The 14,745-nt window shown below is 55.4% G+C and overlaps 1 protein-coding gene across 1 annotated transcript; it reads right to left on the reverse strand.

Moving 5' to 3' along the window:
- Nucleotides 1-1,549: 1,549 nt before the first annotated feature.
- Selenon (selenoprotein N) lies at nt 1,550-14,744 on the reverse strand (the record flags this gene model as incomplete). Its single annotated transcript, XM_010634828.1, has 12 exons — nt 1,550-3,479; nt 4,782-4,883; nt 4,968-5,080; nt 5,945-6,050; nt 6,320-6,508; nt 6,633-6,714; nt 8,215-8,352; nt 8,759-8,883; nt 9,086-9,295; nt 11,797-11,930; nt 14,067-14,184; nt 14,685-14,744. Coding segments are annotated over 12 exons (1,548 nt in total), but the record flags the coding sequence as incomplete, so codon positions are not given.
- Between the last annotated feature and the right edge of the window lies 1 nt (nt 14,745).

Consider the following 14,745-nt stretch of genomic DNA (forward strand, 5'->3'; position numbering starts at 1 on the left):
TGGCTTGCCTGGCTCCCAGGGTGCAGTCCTTATCTGTCAGGGCTAGGGCTGGCATCATAGATGAATAGTCTGTGTAGTCGTGACAGGCTCAATGCCCAGAATTCCACACTTGGTTTACTTGCCCTGCTGTTGCCTCTTTAAATTACAGTCATACATTGCTTCTTAACAGCAGTATACTCTGAAAAATGTATCTTTGGCTGATATTGCTGTATGAACACCACGGAGTACACTCACACAAACTTAGATGGTATAGCTTACTATCCGTTGCTCCAGACTACAAGCCTGTACAGCTTGTTATGACACAGAATACTGTGCGCAACTACACCAGTGGTATTTGTACATCTAAACAGAAAAGGTGTAGTAAAAGTACTAGGAGTTAAATCTGTTGCTCCAGACTACAAGCCTGTACAGCTTGTTATGATACAGAATACTGTGGGCAACTACACCAGTGGTATTTGTACATCTAAACAGAAAAGGTGTAGTAAAAGTACTAGGAGTTAAGAAATTTTCAGATCCATTATAATCTTAGGGAACCACCGTCATATATGTGGTCCAATACTGACCAAAACACTAATTTTTTTTAAAACAAGGGCCTTTCATAGTACTTTCATTTTGCACTGGACCCCACAAGTTAGGTAACTGGTCTTAGCCAGAGACCTAGAGGCCAAGCTGTTCATCTCCATCCCCTCCATATTCAAATGATGAGGGTTGATTTCCAGGTCCAGCTCTTTCTGGGAGCGCAAACTGTGCTTTAATCATCACTTCCCCCTCCTGGGCAATAGCAGAGCATGCAAATCCACTCTCCTGGTTATAGATGTTGTTCTGCTGTTCCATCCAAGTCCCCTTGCAATAAAGAGAACGGACCCTCTTCACCCAGGAATTTTCTCTACTTCCCCAAGTCATTGATTGAAGAAAGGTACAAAAGACTGGTCTGATTGTAGTGTGATTTATGGTCTAGAACCCCTCCCTGTGGACCCAGCTAGTGCTGGGCTTTGAGACTTGGTCCCTGCTCAGTGTTTTCCTTTTCCCTCTTCTGCTTCAACACTTCTTTTACAAATCTTTCCTAAAGTGCACTTCTCAAAGATCACCCAATGCTCTCAAGCTCTGCTTCTAAGACAATGGGCTTAACTTATAGATCTTAACACAAGAGCACCAGATTCTCAAAAGAATAAATTCTACCACTTGGTCTGTCACAAACTTATTTTAGGCAAGTCACTCAAGTCCTCTGGTGACAGACAAGATAGTTCCTGATGACACTCCAGGCCAAATCTGCCCCTGCCGTATTCCTCTACCCAACTGCCAAGCCAGTCACAAAAGGGTAGGAAGTTGGGCCAAGGAAGGAACACTTTTCAATGGAAAAACATTGAAAGCCACCCTACCTAATCTCTCCAACTTTATTATAGGACATGTTAGGGTCAGGGGAGGGAAGTGGAAGAGAGACGACAAAAGTGTAGCTGGGGACCCTTCCCTGGCTGGGGAGGAGTGGAGACATCAGATGGAGAAGATTCAGAAAGTTCAGGTTCAGGGGTTTAGCTCAGTGGTGCTGAAGCCATGGAGTCAGCCCTCTGGGAGCCGCAGAATGGAGGGTAGAGGCTCAGTTGAGGCTGGTGGAGGTACTGAGGCAGACGCAGGTACCCTCCTTCCTGTAAGGGGCAAGAAGTACCATCTCCCAGAAGGACACAAAGAACATGGCTGAGGTCAGGGCTCAGGCCCAGTCTGGAGCTCAGAGGGGAATGAATGAGGCATGATTTTCACCTCAGTGCAAACAGGCAGGGGAAGAAGTGGGGGTGTGGTGCCAAATGAAACACCCCAAAATCAAGACAAGCTTGTGAAGTTACATGTGGAAGCGAGTCTTAACTCTAGCGCTGAGTGACCTTGGTCACTTTGCCTCCCTGAAGACTCATTTCTTTATGAGGATTTAATGAGAAACTACCTGTAATTTTAGCAGTGACTGAGGCACAGAAGGCTGTTGGTAACCTGCTTCTATTGTTACACCTAGTACCCAATGAAGAACAGGACTGGCTAAGGGTGGCTCGTCATGGGGACACCCAGGGTGGCAGGACTCAGCAGATGTGAGGACAAGCCTGCCTTCTCCCTCTGTCAGGTTTAAGATGGAGCCCCTTTTGGGAGAGGGGGTGGGGAAGAGTCAAGCATGTGAAGGAAAGGCTGACTTCAAGGCCGTCATGAGGAAAGCCCAAAGACACCTACTGGGCCTACACAGACAGGACAGAGCTGGGGGTTCTGTACACTCGTTCTCTGGACTGTTTTTAAAAATCTAGAAGAGGAGATGGAAGAGGAGAATACTGCTTCCCCTCTGTGCAACCGCAAAGGCATCAAGCTGGATCCATCTAGGATTTCAGATCCAGCCATCATGGGGCTGCTGCTCAGGGAGCCACTGCTCTCTTCTTTCTCCTCAGCACTGTGGTTATAAAAACACCTACAAAATATGAGAAAATTCACATAACACTTTTCTGCATGTATAAAAAGGAGGCTGGCCATGGTCATGGCTAAGGACGTGGACAAAGGCCCCAAGAGTGGCCAAGGAGAGTTGGCAGGTGCCCCACGGTGGACAGGCTGGTCTGGGGTGCTCCTGGTGTCAGGGGCAGTGCTGGCTCTGGTGCAGGCTGTTCTTTGGCTGGGCTGCACTTCCATGGAGTCAGGGACTGAGAAGGAGGTCAGGACTCCCTGGCTCCCGCAGTTCTGCTATGACCTCTACTAGGGCAGGTGGGGGGAGTGCCCTCGCCCTGGGCCTCAGGGCCCCTCAGTGGGTCCTTCCTAATGGCAGAGGCCTACTTCTCAGGAAATGTCCCAGGCCCCGAAACAGACTTGGGGGCCCGGCACAAGGCCCTCTGAACCATCTAGGAGCAGCTGGGGTACAGCGCCGTTCCACACTGGCAGAGGCTCTGCACAAAGAAAGCTGTCACCCGCTGAGACTGACCCAGGCTGGGGATATCAGAGGACAGCAGCTGGGGTATGGCTAGCAAGGACAGCTCTGTGTAGACATGAGAGGTTCCAGCCCCCAGCTCCTTCATGTTTCCTTCTGGAAAGAGTCAAAGCCAGGAGTCGGGTGACCCTGTCCTGGTGGATCTTGAGTAGCTTCCGGAGCCAGCTGGGTAGGAAAGGACTGGGGGGCCACAGGGCTCACAGTTCATCCTGAGAGTCTAAGCCCCTCCTGTCTATCTCCCATCATCAGAGCTGCCTGGCCACCCTCAGTTGACCTCAGGCCCTGTGAGGCAGCCTAGGGTGGGGAGGGATTAGGAGCTTCTCCAGCCTGAGATGGCTGAGGCCCACTGAGGCCCGGCGACATACTAGGACTTGAGTAGGGGCAGGCCGCGCCGGAGTCCCTCTTTCAGGAACTGCATGTAGGTGGCTGTGGATGGGTCTTCAAAGGTAGATGAAAAGCTGAAGATGTTGTCTTTGATGTCCTCAGGCTTCATGGAGGTGATGTCCAGGAAGTAGTTGGCATTGATGTGGTGGACCTGGGAGAAGAGCTGGGTGAAGAGAGCCAGGGAGGCCCCAGGCTCACTGTCTGGGGAGGAGCGGCTACTCTCAGGCCTCCACAGTCCTCGCTCTGGGAGGCACTTTCCACAACTTGCCCCAGGCCAGGTTGTTCCGCCCCTGTTCACACAGGGCCTCTGGCTACAGATCTATCCCCAGCCTGTCTACTAGGCAGAAGCCTAACATCTTTCAGGGTCACCTTTTCCACAATCCTTCTTCCCCTACCTGTTCCTCACAATGGCCTCTCACCTCTCTGCTGCTGTGACCCCTGGACTCCACACTCACTTCTATCAATGTCTAGCACATGATGGGTTTCCCTCCCAACCCATGGCTCTAGCCAGTGGCTGCCTTGAGGGCAAAGCTGTGCCTTTATCTTTGTGTACAGAGCCAGGCACTGAAAAGATGCCCAGGAAGCAAACAAGTAAGCAAGGGACTGGATGGGCGAAAACTAACAGATGAGTGAGAGAGCACGCTCCACAGAGTCCCCTAGGCAGTTCCGCCTGTCCGTCTCCGGAGCCCCGGCCTGCATGGGCACCACAGGACAGAAGCCAGTGATACCTGCGAGTCGCCTGGCTCCCCCGTGCCTCTCCTCCCTGTTCTCCCCGTCTCCAGAGCCCTTTGCACCTGGGACAGCAGAAGCCTCCTGCCTGCTGCCTTTCCTGTCCCCAAGCCCTCCCTGAATGCCTTGGCCACCCAGATGCTCCTACTCTAAGCTCTCAAGGTAGCAAACTGCCTTTGGGATTACAGGGTAAGGCTGGCTTCCCTCTAGGACCTAGAGGTTCAGTGGGCACATGCAAGCCCGCTGAAAAGCCAGTTGTACTTCTCTGCCTGCCAAGTCTCTGAACCTTTTGAGCCTCACTTTCCTTGTACATCAAATGGGCATCAATGATCACCTGACTCTTGACACTGTTGTGAGGACCCAATGAGGAGATGTGGGTGAGTCTGGAAAAGGGGCTCCTCAGGAAAGGCAGGGTCTGGAAGCCCGGCTCTAGCCAGGCACCACGTCCCCATCCCGGTCTTCTCTGCCTGCCACAAAGTCCCATTTCTCCCTGTGCCAACCCAGGCTGGCTGTCATGGTCCCTGGGAAGCCTTCCTTCCAGGCCATGCTTCTGTCCCACTGGACGATCTGTTATACCCAAGTCACTGACTCTACTACTGTGTGGTCCCCAGAGTGATGCTGGATCCTGCTTCTAGTGGCGGGGCCCCAACACCTGCAATGCCATTTGTAAGGCACCTGCTGTCTGTGTCCCTTACTTCTGGCCCCTGTGCCTCTTGGTACCTACCACAGTGCCGTTGGGCAGACAGATCATCATCTCCACGGGGAAGCTGTATTTCTCCAGGTGCAGGCCCGCCAGCTGCCTGTGCGATGGGTTCTCTAGGTTACCCTGTAGGGACAGTCAGCACACTCCTGGTACCTCAGCCCCTGGCACTGTCCCTGGGGCCTTCAGGGGCTGTTCCTGCCCACTCACCTGAAGGTCCTCCAGCTCCTTCACCAGGGACCAGGTGCTGATGAAGCTCTCATTGAGAAGGGTGAGGATGGGCGAACTTTCCAGGACAGTCTCCCGGAGAGTCCGCCCCGAACCTGTTCAGGGAGAGGCCGAGGCCAGAGCGTGAGATGCCCCACGTGTCCTACTGGGGCTTCCAATCAGCAACGGTCTTGCTTTGGGCAAAACTCTTGGTCTGCAGAATGGTTTCTGCACCCAGGTAAAGTAACAGATTCAAGTAACACACCAGCTTCCTGGGCTGAGATTCGGTGTGGGGATTTCTACCTGGCCCAGTGATTTATGGACACTGACAGTTTCTCAAATCCACCGAACTCTGTGCCTTTGCACGAAGACTGTTCCTCTACCCAGAGCCCTCTTTTTCCCATTGGGTGACAAATTCTTACTCATCCTTCAAAATCTCAGCTTCAATGACACTTTCTCTAAGAAGCTGTCCCTGGCCCCCAGCTACAAAGTCACACCACACTGGCCTTGACTCATAGGGTACTCGCCATAGTGGGACTTATTCATTCCACATCTGCCTCTGCACCTTCCTAGTTTACTGCGTGGCAGAGCAGGTACCCAGAGCCAAATGAGGGCAGGGGCATCATTTGACTCACTTATTTTCTCTCCCACTTGTGGATACCACTTAATAGGGCACAGGGTAGTTTCACATCCATTCTCACAACTCCGGGGGCTAAGTATGTCAGCCCCTGTCACTGCAGAGAAAGCAGGCTTAGGGAGCAGAAGTTACTTGGGCAAAGTCACCAAATTGAAAATGGCTGAGTCTGAGTCTGGTCTGCCAGGGCCTTTTTCCCTTCACCCAGCAGCTTCCCCTGGGTTTTGCACAGGGTCTTCCAAGCCTGCACCCTTGCTCTGTGGCTCCTGCAAGAGGGTCCTGTTCATCTGTAGCCCCCTGTGCCCACAAAATTTGAGGTCTCCCCCTTAGAAATGATCTCCCTCACCTCAGCAGGACTGGTCGTCCAAGGCCCCCCACAGCAGGATCGAGTGCACCAGCTTGTTCTCGGCCTTGGCTCGGTCGAAGGCCTCAACGAATGGCAGGTAGGTGACCTGAGCAGACAGAGCTTAGCTACCGTGTGTGGCCGGGGTCCTCTTTACGGGCTGAGTATAGATGGGTGTACATATGAGGCTGTGTACGTGCATGCATGCAGGTGTGTGTCTGTGTGACAAGTGTGGCTGAACCAGGCACCTCCGCTGCAGTCACAGTGGCACAGGGGCAGCACCCGTGGCCCAGCCAACCCCCCACACACCTACAGCTACTGCAGTGCTCTCAGCCTCCACTGCAGAGCCTAATCCCAGCCTCCCCAGCCTGGCCTCACCTTCTTGAAGGGGTACATGGCCACCTCCAGGCGCCGGGCAGCCTCCTCCCAGCTCAGTTCCTGCTGCCACCTGATCTCCTCAAACACAAACTGGAGGGGCTCCCCTGAGGGCAGGCGACTGTCAATCAGATTGCCATCCTCGTCCAGGATCACGGAGGGCACAGAAGGGCCTGTGGCCTCCAGCTCCATCTGGGCCAGATGTCAGTGGTGAGGGGCTCCGCGAGACCCTGAAGGATGCGCCCTTCATCGGGGAGGTGGGGATACTGAGGCCCAGGGAAAGCTGGAGCCCGGGCAGGGTCCCCTGTGGGCTCACCTGGGGTATGTAGCCGATGTCCACTTCCATGCTGCTGGCCTCACTGGCCCCGTACAGCCACTCCATGTCCACATTCAGAGACCTGGGGAGGTCAGGCCAGAGCAGCATCATCCTCAAAGCCCACTGCCCATGTCAGCCTTCACTGTCCCACTTCACAGAGGAGGATACTGGAGCTCTGCACAGGGTCCAGCTGGGCCTTCCCAGGCTGCCCCATCCCGAGACACTACCACAGCCACTAGCCTAGCCTAGGACTGCTCCCTCATAGCATGTGTGCCCATGACCCTCTGGGGCACAGAGATGGTCAGTGCCTCCCTGCAGGAGACAGCGTAGGGCAAGAGTGAAAACCAGGCAACACACCCCTGCAAGGGCCACCCCACTCCCCTTTCCTCTCGCAGTCGGCCTCATTAGTGCAATATGCAGATTCGCCACATGGGGGCGCCCCAGGACCAGCTACCAGCCATGTGGGTTGCTGTGACGTGGTACAGGTGAACTGGGGTCCCTGACAGTGCTGGCTACCCCTGCAGCCCTGGAGCTGCTGCCTGGGCTGGCTGGCCATCTGCCCTTCTGTCTCACTTTCAACAACCCAGGCCAGCTGGCTGAGCCTCTAGCCAGAAGGCTGGAGTGGAACTGTGCTTCCTTTTCCTTTCCCCTTTGGCCCCGCACATCCCTGCCTCTCTGGGGAGAGAATGAGGCCACTCCCACTCCTAGGGTTGACTTGCTCTTCCCAGCTTATCCCAAACATCCCCTTGTTCCTGTCCCAGAGGTAAAACAGGCCAAGAGTCAGCCTCCTACTAGCAGATAAGAAAACTGAGGCCCAGTGAGGGCCAGGGCCTTGTTCAGCAGAATGGTGAGGGCCACACAGCACACCGGTGCCATAGCCACGACTTAACTAAGGGCCTCCCGGCTCTCAGCTGGGGTACAGACGTCACGCAGGCCTGCTAAGTGGACATTTGGTGTCAAATAGGAAGCTCTTAAGGCCAGGCCCCCTGGTCCACTGTTCTGCTGATAGATGACGACCCTGAGCAGGTGAGGCAGACAGGCAGGTAGCAGGTACAGTCCAGTCCCAGAACCCCTGCAAAGGCTCCTTGGAGGTGGAGGGTCTGCCCCAGGCCTTTGCATGTGCAGTTCCCTCTGCTGAAAATCCTTTCCTCCCCCAGGTCTCTGTGGAGATGTCATTTCCTCTGAGAAGCCTTCCTGGACCCCCACCGGCCCGGCTCACCTGCTGTTTTCCCCAATAGCATGAGCAAGCTGCAGTTTTGGGTTTGCCTGGGCCCATGAGCATAGCAAGGTGGGAGGCATCAGCTTTAAGGAGGGTTTTCTGGCTGCTGCCCTGGGCCCCTGCACAGAGGTGGAGGGCCAGGCCCAGTGGGTGCCCAGAAAAATGCTTGTTGTGTGATGGTATGACCCCCTCAGCCCACCTCTCCTCTCCTCCTGGGCAGTGCCAGGCTGGCTCTGGGGAGCAAGGGAAGGGGTAGGGACTAAAGGGTCTGAAGGGCTCTGGGCCCCCCTGCTTGTAAGCTCCTGCAGCTGGGATATGAAAAGCTGCAGCAGGGGACTGCGCTCGGCCAGGGCAGGCTCCCACCTGTGATTGGGCACGAAGAGTCGGAAGTCACGGATGTGGGTAGCATCTCTGGACAGGATGATGTGGCCGGTGAACTGGCCCGGAGAGAACCAGAAGGGGAAGTCAGGGGGCTCACTGAGCTGGAACTCAGCATGGATCCTGTGGAAAATAGAGTCAGTTAAGCCAAAGCCCTCATCCCCGTCCCCAGCCTGGCCACACTGCTGTGGAGAAGACAGGACAGGAATGAGGATGGAGGGGCATGAGGGCAGGGAGAAGGTGTAGCCCCTCCAAGAGCAGCCATGTTTAGGGATCAGCTGCCATGCTGTCTCTTGACCCACCCGATCTCCTACAGCTTCTCCAGGCCACCAGCCCCAGGCTAAGCAAGTTCCAGACATTTTTCACCAAACCCTCACATACCCTGATGCACAAAGGAGGGACCAGAGGCTCACAGCTGGAGGCACAGGGTGGGAGTGGTGGAGCTGGGGGCTTTAGGCAGAACCTGCCCTGCCTGTGCTACACTTCCCAAGCTGTCTTGAAGTCCCTGACCACTACACAGACCACTCACCGGAACATCACAGTGTAGTAGGAGTCACTGATGGCAGTCAGGCAGGCCACAGCCCCCTGAGGGGCAAAGCGGGTCTTCACAAAGGGCCGAGGGTGGAACATACTCAGGAGCCGGTGGATGATGACCTGGGGCACACAGTGGGTACACAGATACCTGGCTAGGCCCTCTGGGCCTGAACTGGCTGGGTGAGGTCTGCCTTGGACCTGAAGGCCCAGGATCTCTGGGGAACTACAGGAAAGGCCCAGAGGGAGGCAGGAGAGCAGGCAGGCACTGGGGTCCATGAGCAGATGGGAGGGGGCTACTTTGGTCTGGTCTGGCTGCCCTTACCTCCTTTCCCTTGGGTGGTGGTGGGTAGAAGCGGTTGTTGGACAAGTAGCCGGTGAACACACTCAGCTCACCCGGGATGATCCACCAAGGCTCTCCCAGCTCCTGGCCCCGAGGTGGGAGGAAGGGCTGGAAGTGGCGGGCAGCAAACACTGCGCTCGGTGAAGCTGCAGTTGTCCAGTTGCGGAGGCCAGACAGCGCAAGGCGGGAGACCTGGGGCAGGGGAAAGCCCAGGCTCTGGGGCACTGAGGACCATGGCTCTGGGGTGCCTATTCCATCTGGGATGCAGTTCTCCCTCAAGACTTAAGCCAGACTACAGGCCAACAGAGTAAGGAGAACCGAGGAGGTTCCTGTCCTGGTGACGGCTGTCAGTGTGGTCCTGTCCCGACAGAGAGAGGTTCACCTCACCCTCCTAGGCCCCAGCAGCAGAAGTAATAGCCCATGGCCTACCCAGGCCCGGCCCCTGGTCAAAGCGGGGGAGCTGTGAGAGCTGGAGGGGCTGCCCAGGACGGGAGGACAGGGTTGATAAAGCTCGGGTCCCACACAGATCCCATCGCCTTCCCCTTCATAGAGCAAGCCCAGCTGCCAGCACCTGCTCTAGGCCATCTTGCTCCTCCACAGACCCAGGAGCCAACATCGCACTGACAGAATTTGTGTTTGGGGCCGGGGATTTTAGCTCAGGGATTCCGCTGCCTGCCTCGCAAGTACAAGGTCCTGAGTTCGATCCCCAGTACCAAAAAATCAAAACAAAACAACAAAAAAGAATTTGTGTTTGGTGCTGAGTATGATGGTCGAAGTGGGTAAGCATCTTATGGGTAAAATCTCGAGTCAAAAGCAGGATAAGACCACAGGGAAAGGGAAGGAGGTCGCCCCCAGAAGGGGCCCTGCCTCGAGTGTCACCCGTCCCATCCTGGGCTGGGCACCTTGCAGCAAGGCCTAAGCTCATTTCCTCTGAGCTCATGGTGTGAGGGAAGCAGGCTGAGGAACCGCAGGGCTGGCTGCACAGCACCTGGCACCCAGAGAAGGAACCCTTGAACAGAAGGGCCCCTTGTAATAATCCTACCATGCGTAGCGCCTCCCTGTCCCCATGGTCAGCCAGCAGGTCAGTGAGTGCCTGGCACCCTCGGGAGCTCAGCCCCTAGGGAGCTGCCCCTTCTTTGATGAGTAGTAAGTCCCTCTCCTTTTGCATCTCCACAGCGGCGGGAGCCAGGCTCAGTGTGGGCGGTGGGAGGAAGGAGGGAGCCAACAGGCAGGCCTGCAAAGCAGGGCTGGAACTGTCATGGGCCGGCCAGCCCCAGGGGAGCTGCCAGAGAGGGTGCTGCCTGCCCTTGTCCCATCTCCTCTGGGAGTGCAGGTGTGGCCCAGGTGCGTGTCCCACCGCTTCTCACGACTCCGTCAGGGCTCATCTACTAGCAAGGCCCAGGGCACCAAGTCCACCTCCACCCCAGATCTTTCTGTGGAAAGTCAAACCTGAGCTTCCAACAATTGCTCTCTCCCCCATGCCCTGGCATCTCAACCTCAGTGTGTCCGAAGCGGTGTCACCCCCTCCCCATCAGACATACTCCTCTCCTACAGTTCCCATCTGGGCCAGAGGCCACCGTGCACTGGTCACCCGCAGGCAGCCTGAGGCCCCCTTCCCCTCCTCTCCATCAATAGTCACACCCTGCCCTTCCTTTCCCAGCACCCTCCGGGCTGTGCTTCCTGTGCCCCAGGCCCCTCCCACTCTGGGAACTGGTCTGCTTGCTCCTGTCTCTCCCTGAGCTACCCATGTCCTGTCCCCATGCCTGTGCCAGCCTGGAGAGCACAAATCTGATGTGGGGACTCTTCTTTCAAAGTCTGCTGGGGCGTTCTGCAGCTGCAGAGTAAGCTGAAGTCAGCCACCAGACCCGCGGCCATCCAGCAATTTTTCTTGCAGCCCCATTGACCAGAACGGCCCCGCACGTGCCCTGGGTCCAGCCCCACCAGCCCCCTGGCCTTGGCCCTTTGGCCTGCCATGTCTGCCTTCAGGCTTCTGCTCGTGCTGAAGGAGCATTCAGCTGTGTTGGGGTGGAGTGGACACAGAAAAAAGTCATCCGTGGCCGAGGAAACACAACGAGAAGGCTCACAGCATCTGAGGAAGCCCAGAGACGTGTGGAAGGAAGGCTGGTCGGCATGAAGGAAGCTGAGTGGTAGGAGAGAGGGTACAGGGTGGGCAGGGGCAGGGGTGGTGGCTTGGGCCCTGAGGTGTTCGCAGACCACATCCACAGGGCCTGGCAGGGGGCTGGTAATGCTAATCCATCTCTTCTGCTTCTTCTACCTCCTCCTCCTCCTCCTCCTCAGCCTTCTCCCCCTGGCAGGGGGCTGAACCTCACTAGTTCTAGTTTACTAGAATTCAGCAGAGCACCTGCCAGGTGCCAGGCACCTGCTAGAGACCTGGGGAGAGGCTGGCGTGCAGTCGTCATGTAAGTGAGGCAGCTGCATTACCCTAACCCTCCCCTGTGATCCCGGAAGCCGGCCTGGAGGAGGGGCACACGCTTCTCCCCAGTCCCCCACTGGACTGTGGACCTGCACAACAGGGATTCACCACACTCTTGGACTCCAGGACCCGGCACAGCGGCACGCAGAGGACAGCTGGCAGGGGAAGGTCAGAGGAAGTGAACACAGACCCACCCTTGTGATGGAGCACACCAGGGGATCCTACTGTGTGCCTGTGGGCCACCCCTGCCCCCACTCACCCCTAGGAAGCCATCTTTGCTCTTCGTCATGGTCTCAGGAACAAGAGGCTGGAATCGGGCTTCTATGGTGAGGGTCTCTTCACTGGGGTCGGGGGGCAGCTCCTCCTCCTCATAGCTGGCTGCAGGTGTTGACCCTGTGAGATACAGACGGCTGCAGAGGCCCTGCCCTTGGGCCGCAAGTCCTCACTTTCCTCAGGATGTCCTCACTGGCCGGTGGTGGAGGGAGCCAGGCTCAGAGCGGGGTAACAGTTAACGATCACAGAATAATAACTAGCACGTGTAGCATTATAGTTACACGATAGCCCCGGGAGGCAGGTAATAACATTGTTACTAACACTGTTTTACACGTGAGAAAGTGGAGGTTCAGTCACTTCCTCAGGGTCACGCAGCTAGGTAGTGGGAGGGAGAATCAGCATCGAAATCCAGGCCTGATTTGCTCTCAACCTCCAATCAGTCCTGACTTCTTCTGGGTCTTGGAGGACCATGGGGGCGGGACTCAGTCAAGGGAAGCAGAAAGAGAATCAGGTGTCTCTGGTTTCACTGAAAGGGCACTGGTGTGGGGTGATGAGACCTGCTCTCCTTGTTCTCCTGGGTGGCCGGGCTCCCTACTGTAGAAGGAGGGCTGGGCTGGCAATGGCAGAACTTGATTTCTCAGGTGTCCTGCTCAGGGAGCTGCCAAGTGTGTCATCTTTCTAGAGTGGAGGGTGTCATCGCAAGGCTTAAGGGAGAAAGGGAGAAAGGCCCATTTCAAAAGGGATGACTAAGAAACACCTGTTACAGTGAAGCACATGGGGCTCGTCCTATGTGTTTTCCCAGGGCAGATTTAAGCCACGGAGCCCTGCCTGGCACTTGGTGGCCCTGGTGACCAGCTGGCAGGCTATATGGGTGCAGGCTGAATGAGTGCATTCAAAGTAGCTCTCGATTAGGAGTCATCTGAAGTACCCAGGATGCTCCTCAAATGCAAATGGACTGATCCCATTTGAGAGAATCTACTGGGTCAGAACCTGAAGGGGCAGAATCAGAAAACTGCCCAGCTACTCTGGATGAGAATCCCTGTTCTAAAACTCGCTATTATTATGTATTTATAAGTCAGTGCAGTCAAACATCCTCAGTGATCTGGAAACTTTAGCAGAAGAGGGCAGTAAGAAAATGCAGGGTTATTAGTCTGCCTTGTTTTTCAGTTATTTTACTAGTACCACAGATAATTAGAAGAATAACACTCAGGTTAGCCAGGTACAGTGCAGCACGCGCCTATAGTCCCAACTACTTGGGAGGCCGTGGCAGGAGGATCACTTGAGCTCAGGACATTCAGGCCAGTCTGGGCAACATAATGAGAACTCATTTCTTTAAAAAAAAAATCTGGGGATATAACTCAGCAGTAGAGCATTTGCCTACCATGCACATGGCCCAGGGTTCCATCTCCAGCACTGTAAAAACAACAAAAAGAACGCCAGCCTTTTCTACCCTCTTGGTTTTTTTAAATAAAAATGTTATCATCTGAATTATAAGTAACATCTATATCACTATAGCTTATTCTTAAGAATCTCAAAAGTATAAAGCAGAACATTAACACATGCATAACTGTACTAACTAGAGAGAACTATTTGCCTCTACTTATGCTTGATTTTACTTGTTTGCTTGTTTTTTGCCCTCTGATTACCCAAAAGATGGTCCATTCTTTGCATTCACAGACGAGAGGCAGTGGAAGGATTCTTTTCTCCTGATGAGATTTAGATGAAAACATTAGAAGTGTCCTAAGCCCACAGACTTTGCTAACATGGCATTATGAGGGAACGCTGGCTCCCTGGTCACAGAAAAGGACAGGAGGTGGCTGTGCAGATGCTCAGAGACGCACACACAGAGTGAGAGATAAAAGTAAAGCCAGAGGGTGTGACCCTTCAGCTGCCCGTCTGCTCTCATGACAGAACTGCTGCCCTGAAACACACTGATACACAGCCGCTTTGGCAAATCTGCATGCTCGCCTGACTTTCCTCATCCAGTGACACAGGCCGCTAAGCCAGCAAGTGGGGGGAGTGGGTCTCCTGCCCATCCCCCAAACACAGAAAGCCCACTTGGTTCTCTGGTGCCCGCGTGTCTCTCCTACCTGTCCCATACTGACTTCCGCCAGGCAAGCTGGATAATCACTGTGTGCCAAGATCGTGTTTCACAGAGGTCACAAGAGGTTGGATGGAAATGGACACAGCACTCCTCCACTGCAGGCTGCCCTTTCCACGCAGACACCTTCCCCCGGTCCCCAGCCTCTCTGGTACCTGTCAGCTTCTCCGCGATGGGTTTGAACTCCTCGGGGCTGAGACGCATATCCTGGTCAGTGTCCAGTGAGGAGAAGAGAAAGAGGCCTTCTGTCCCCAAGACCTTCAGTGCTGATTCCTGCTGGAGAGGCAGGAGCTGGGCTGAGTTCCCTTTAGGTGCTCAACCTCTCTGTCCCAAACAGGCAGATGCTTCCTGATGCAGCAGCTCCTGCTACCCTTTGAGTTCTCGCCATACTTTCCCATTCTTTTGTCCAAATGTCACTTCTGAATGGTCTCAGGGCCCCTATCCCCTTCCAGTTACACCTGTTCTCTGCTCCATTCTGAGCCTTCACGGACGGTCTATTCTCCAGGTCCCCCTCGAAGTCTGTCCCATTCTCCGTCCGGGTCCTGCTTCACCCAGGCCTTGGCACGGTCCGCTCCCGCCTCCTCTCTCCAGGTTCCTGCCCTCCCAGTCCCCCACCCGGCTCTCCAGTCCCAGTCTCGCTCTGCCTTTGTCTGGGGCCCTGTCCAAGGCCCTTCCAGTCTGAGCATCCCCGACTCGCTCCGGCCACTCCTCTCTCCTCCTCGCTATCTGCCCAGCGCCCCTCGCTTCCCTCTGCCCATGCCTGCGTCCCCGACCTGCTGAGCGGCCGCCTGGGCCTTGGCGAGGTAGGTGTGGACCTGGGCGGCGACGGCGACG

The sequence above is a fragment of the Fukomys damarensis genome, unplaced genomic scaffold, assembly GCF_012274545.1.
Source record: "Fukomys damarensis isolate Sample0158 unplaced genomic scaffold, DMR_v1.0_HiC HiC_scaffold_23, whole genome shotgun sequence".
NCBI classification, from domain to species: domain Eukaryota; kingdom Metazoa; phylum Chordata; class Mammalia; order Rodentia; family Bathyergidae; genus Fukomys; species Fukomys damarensis.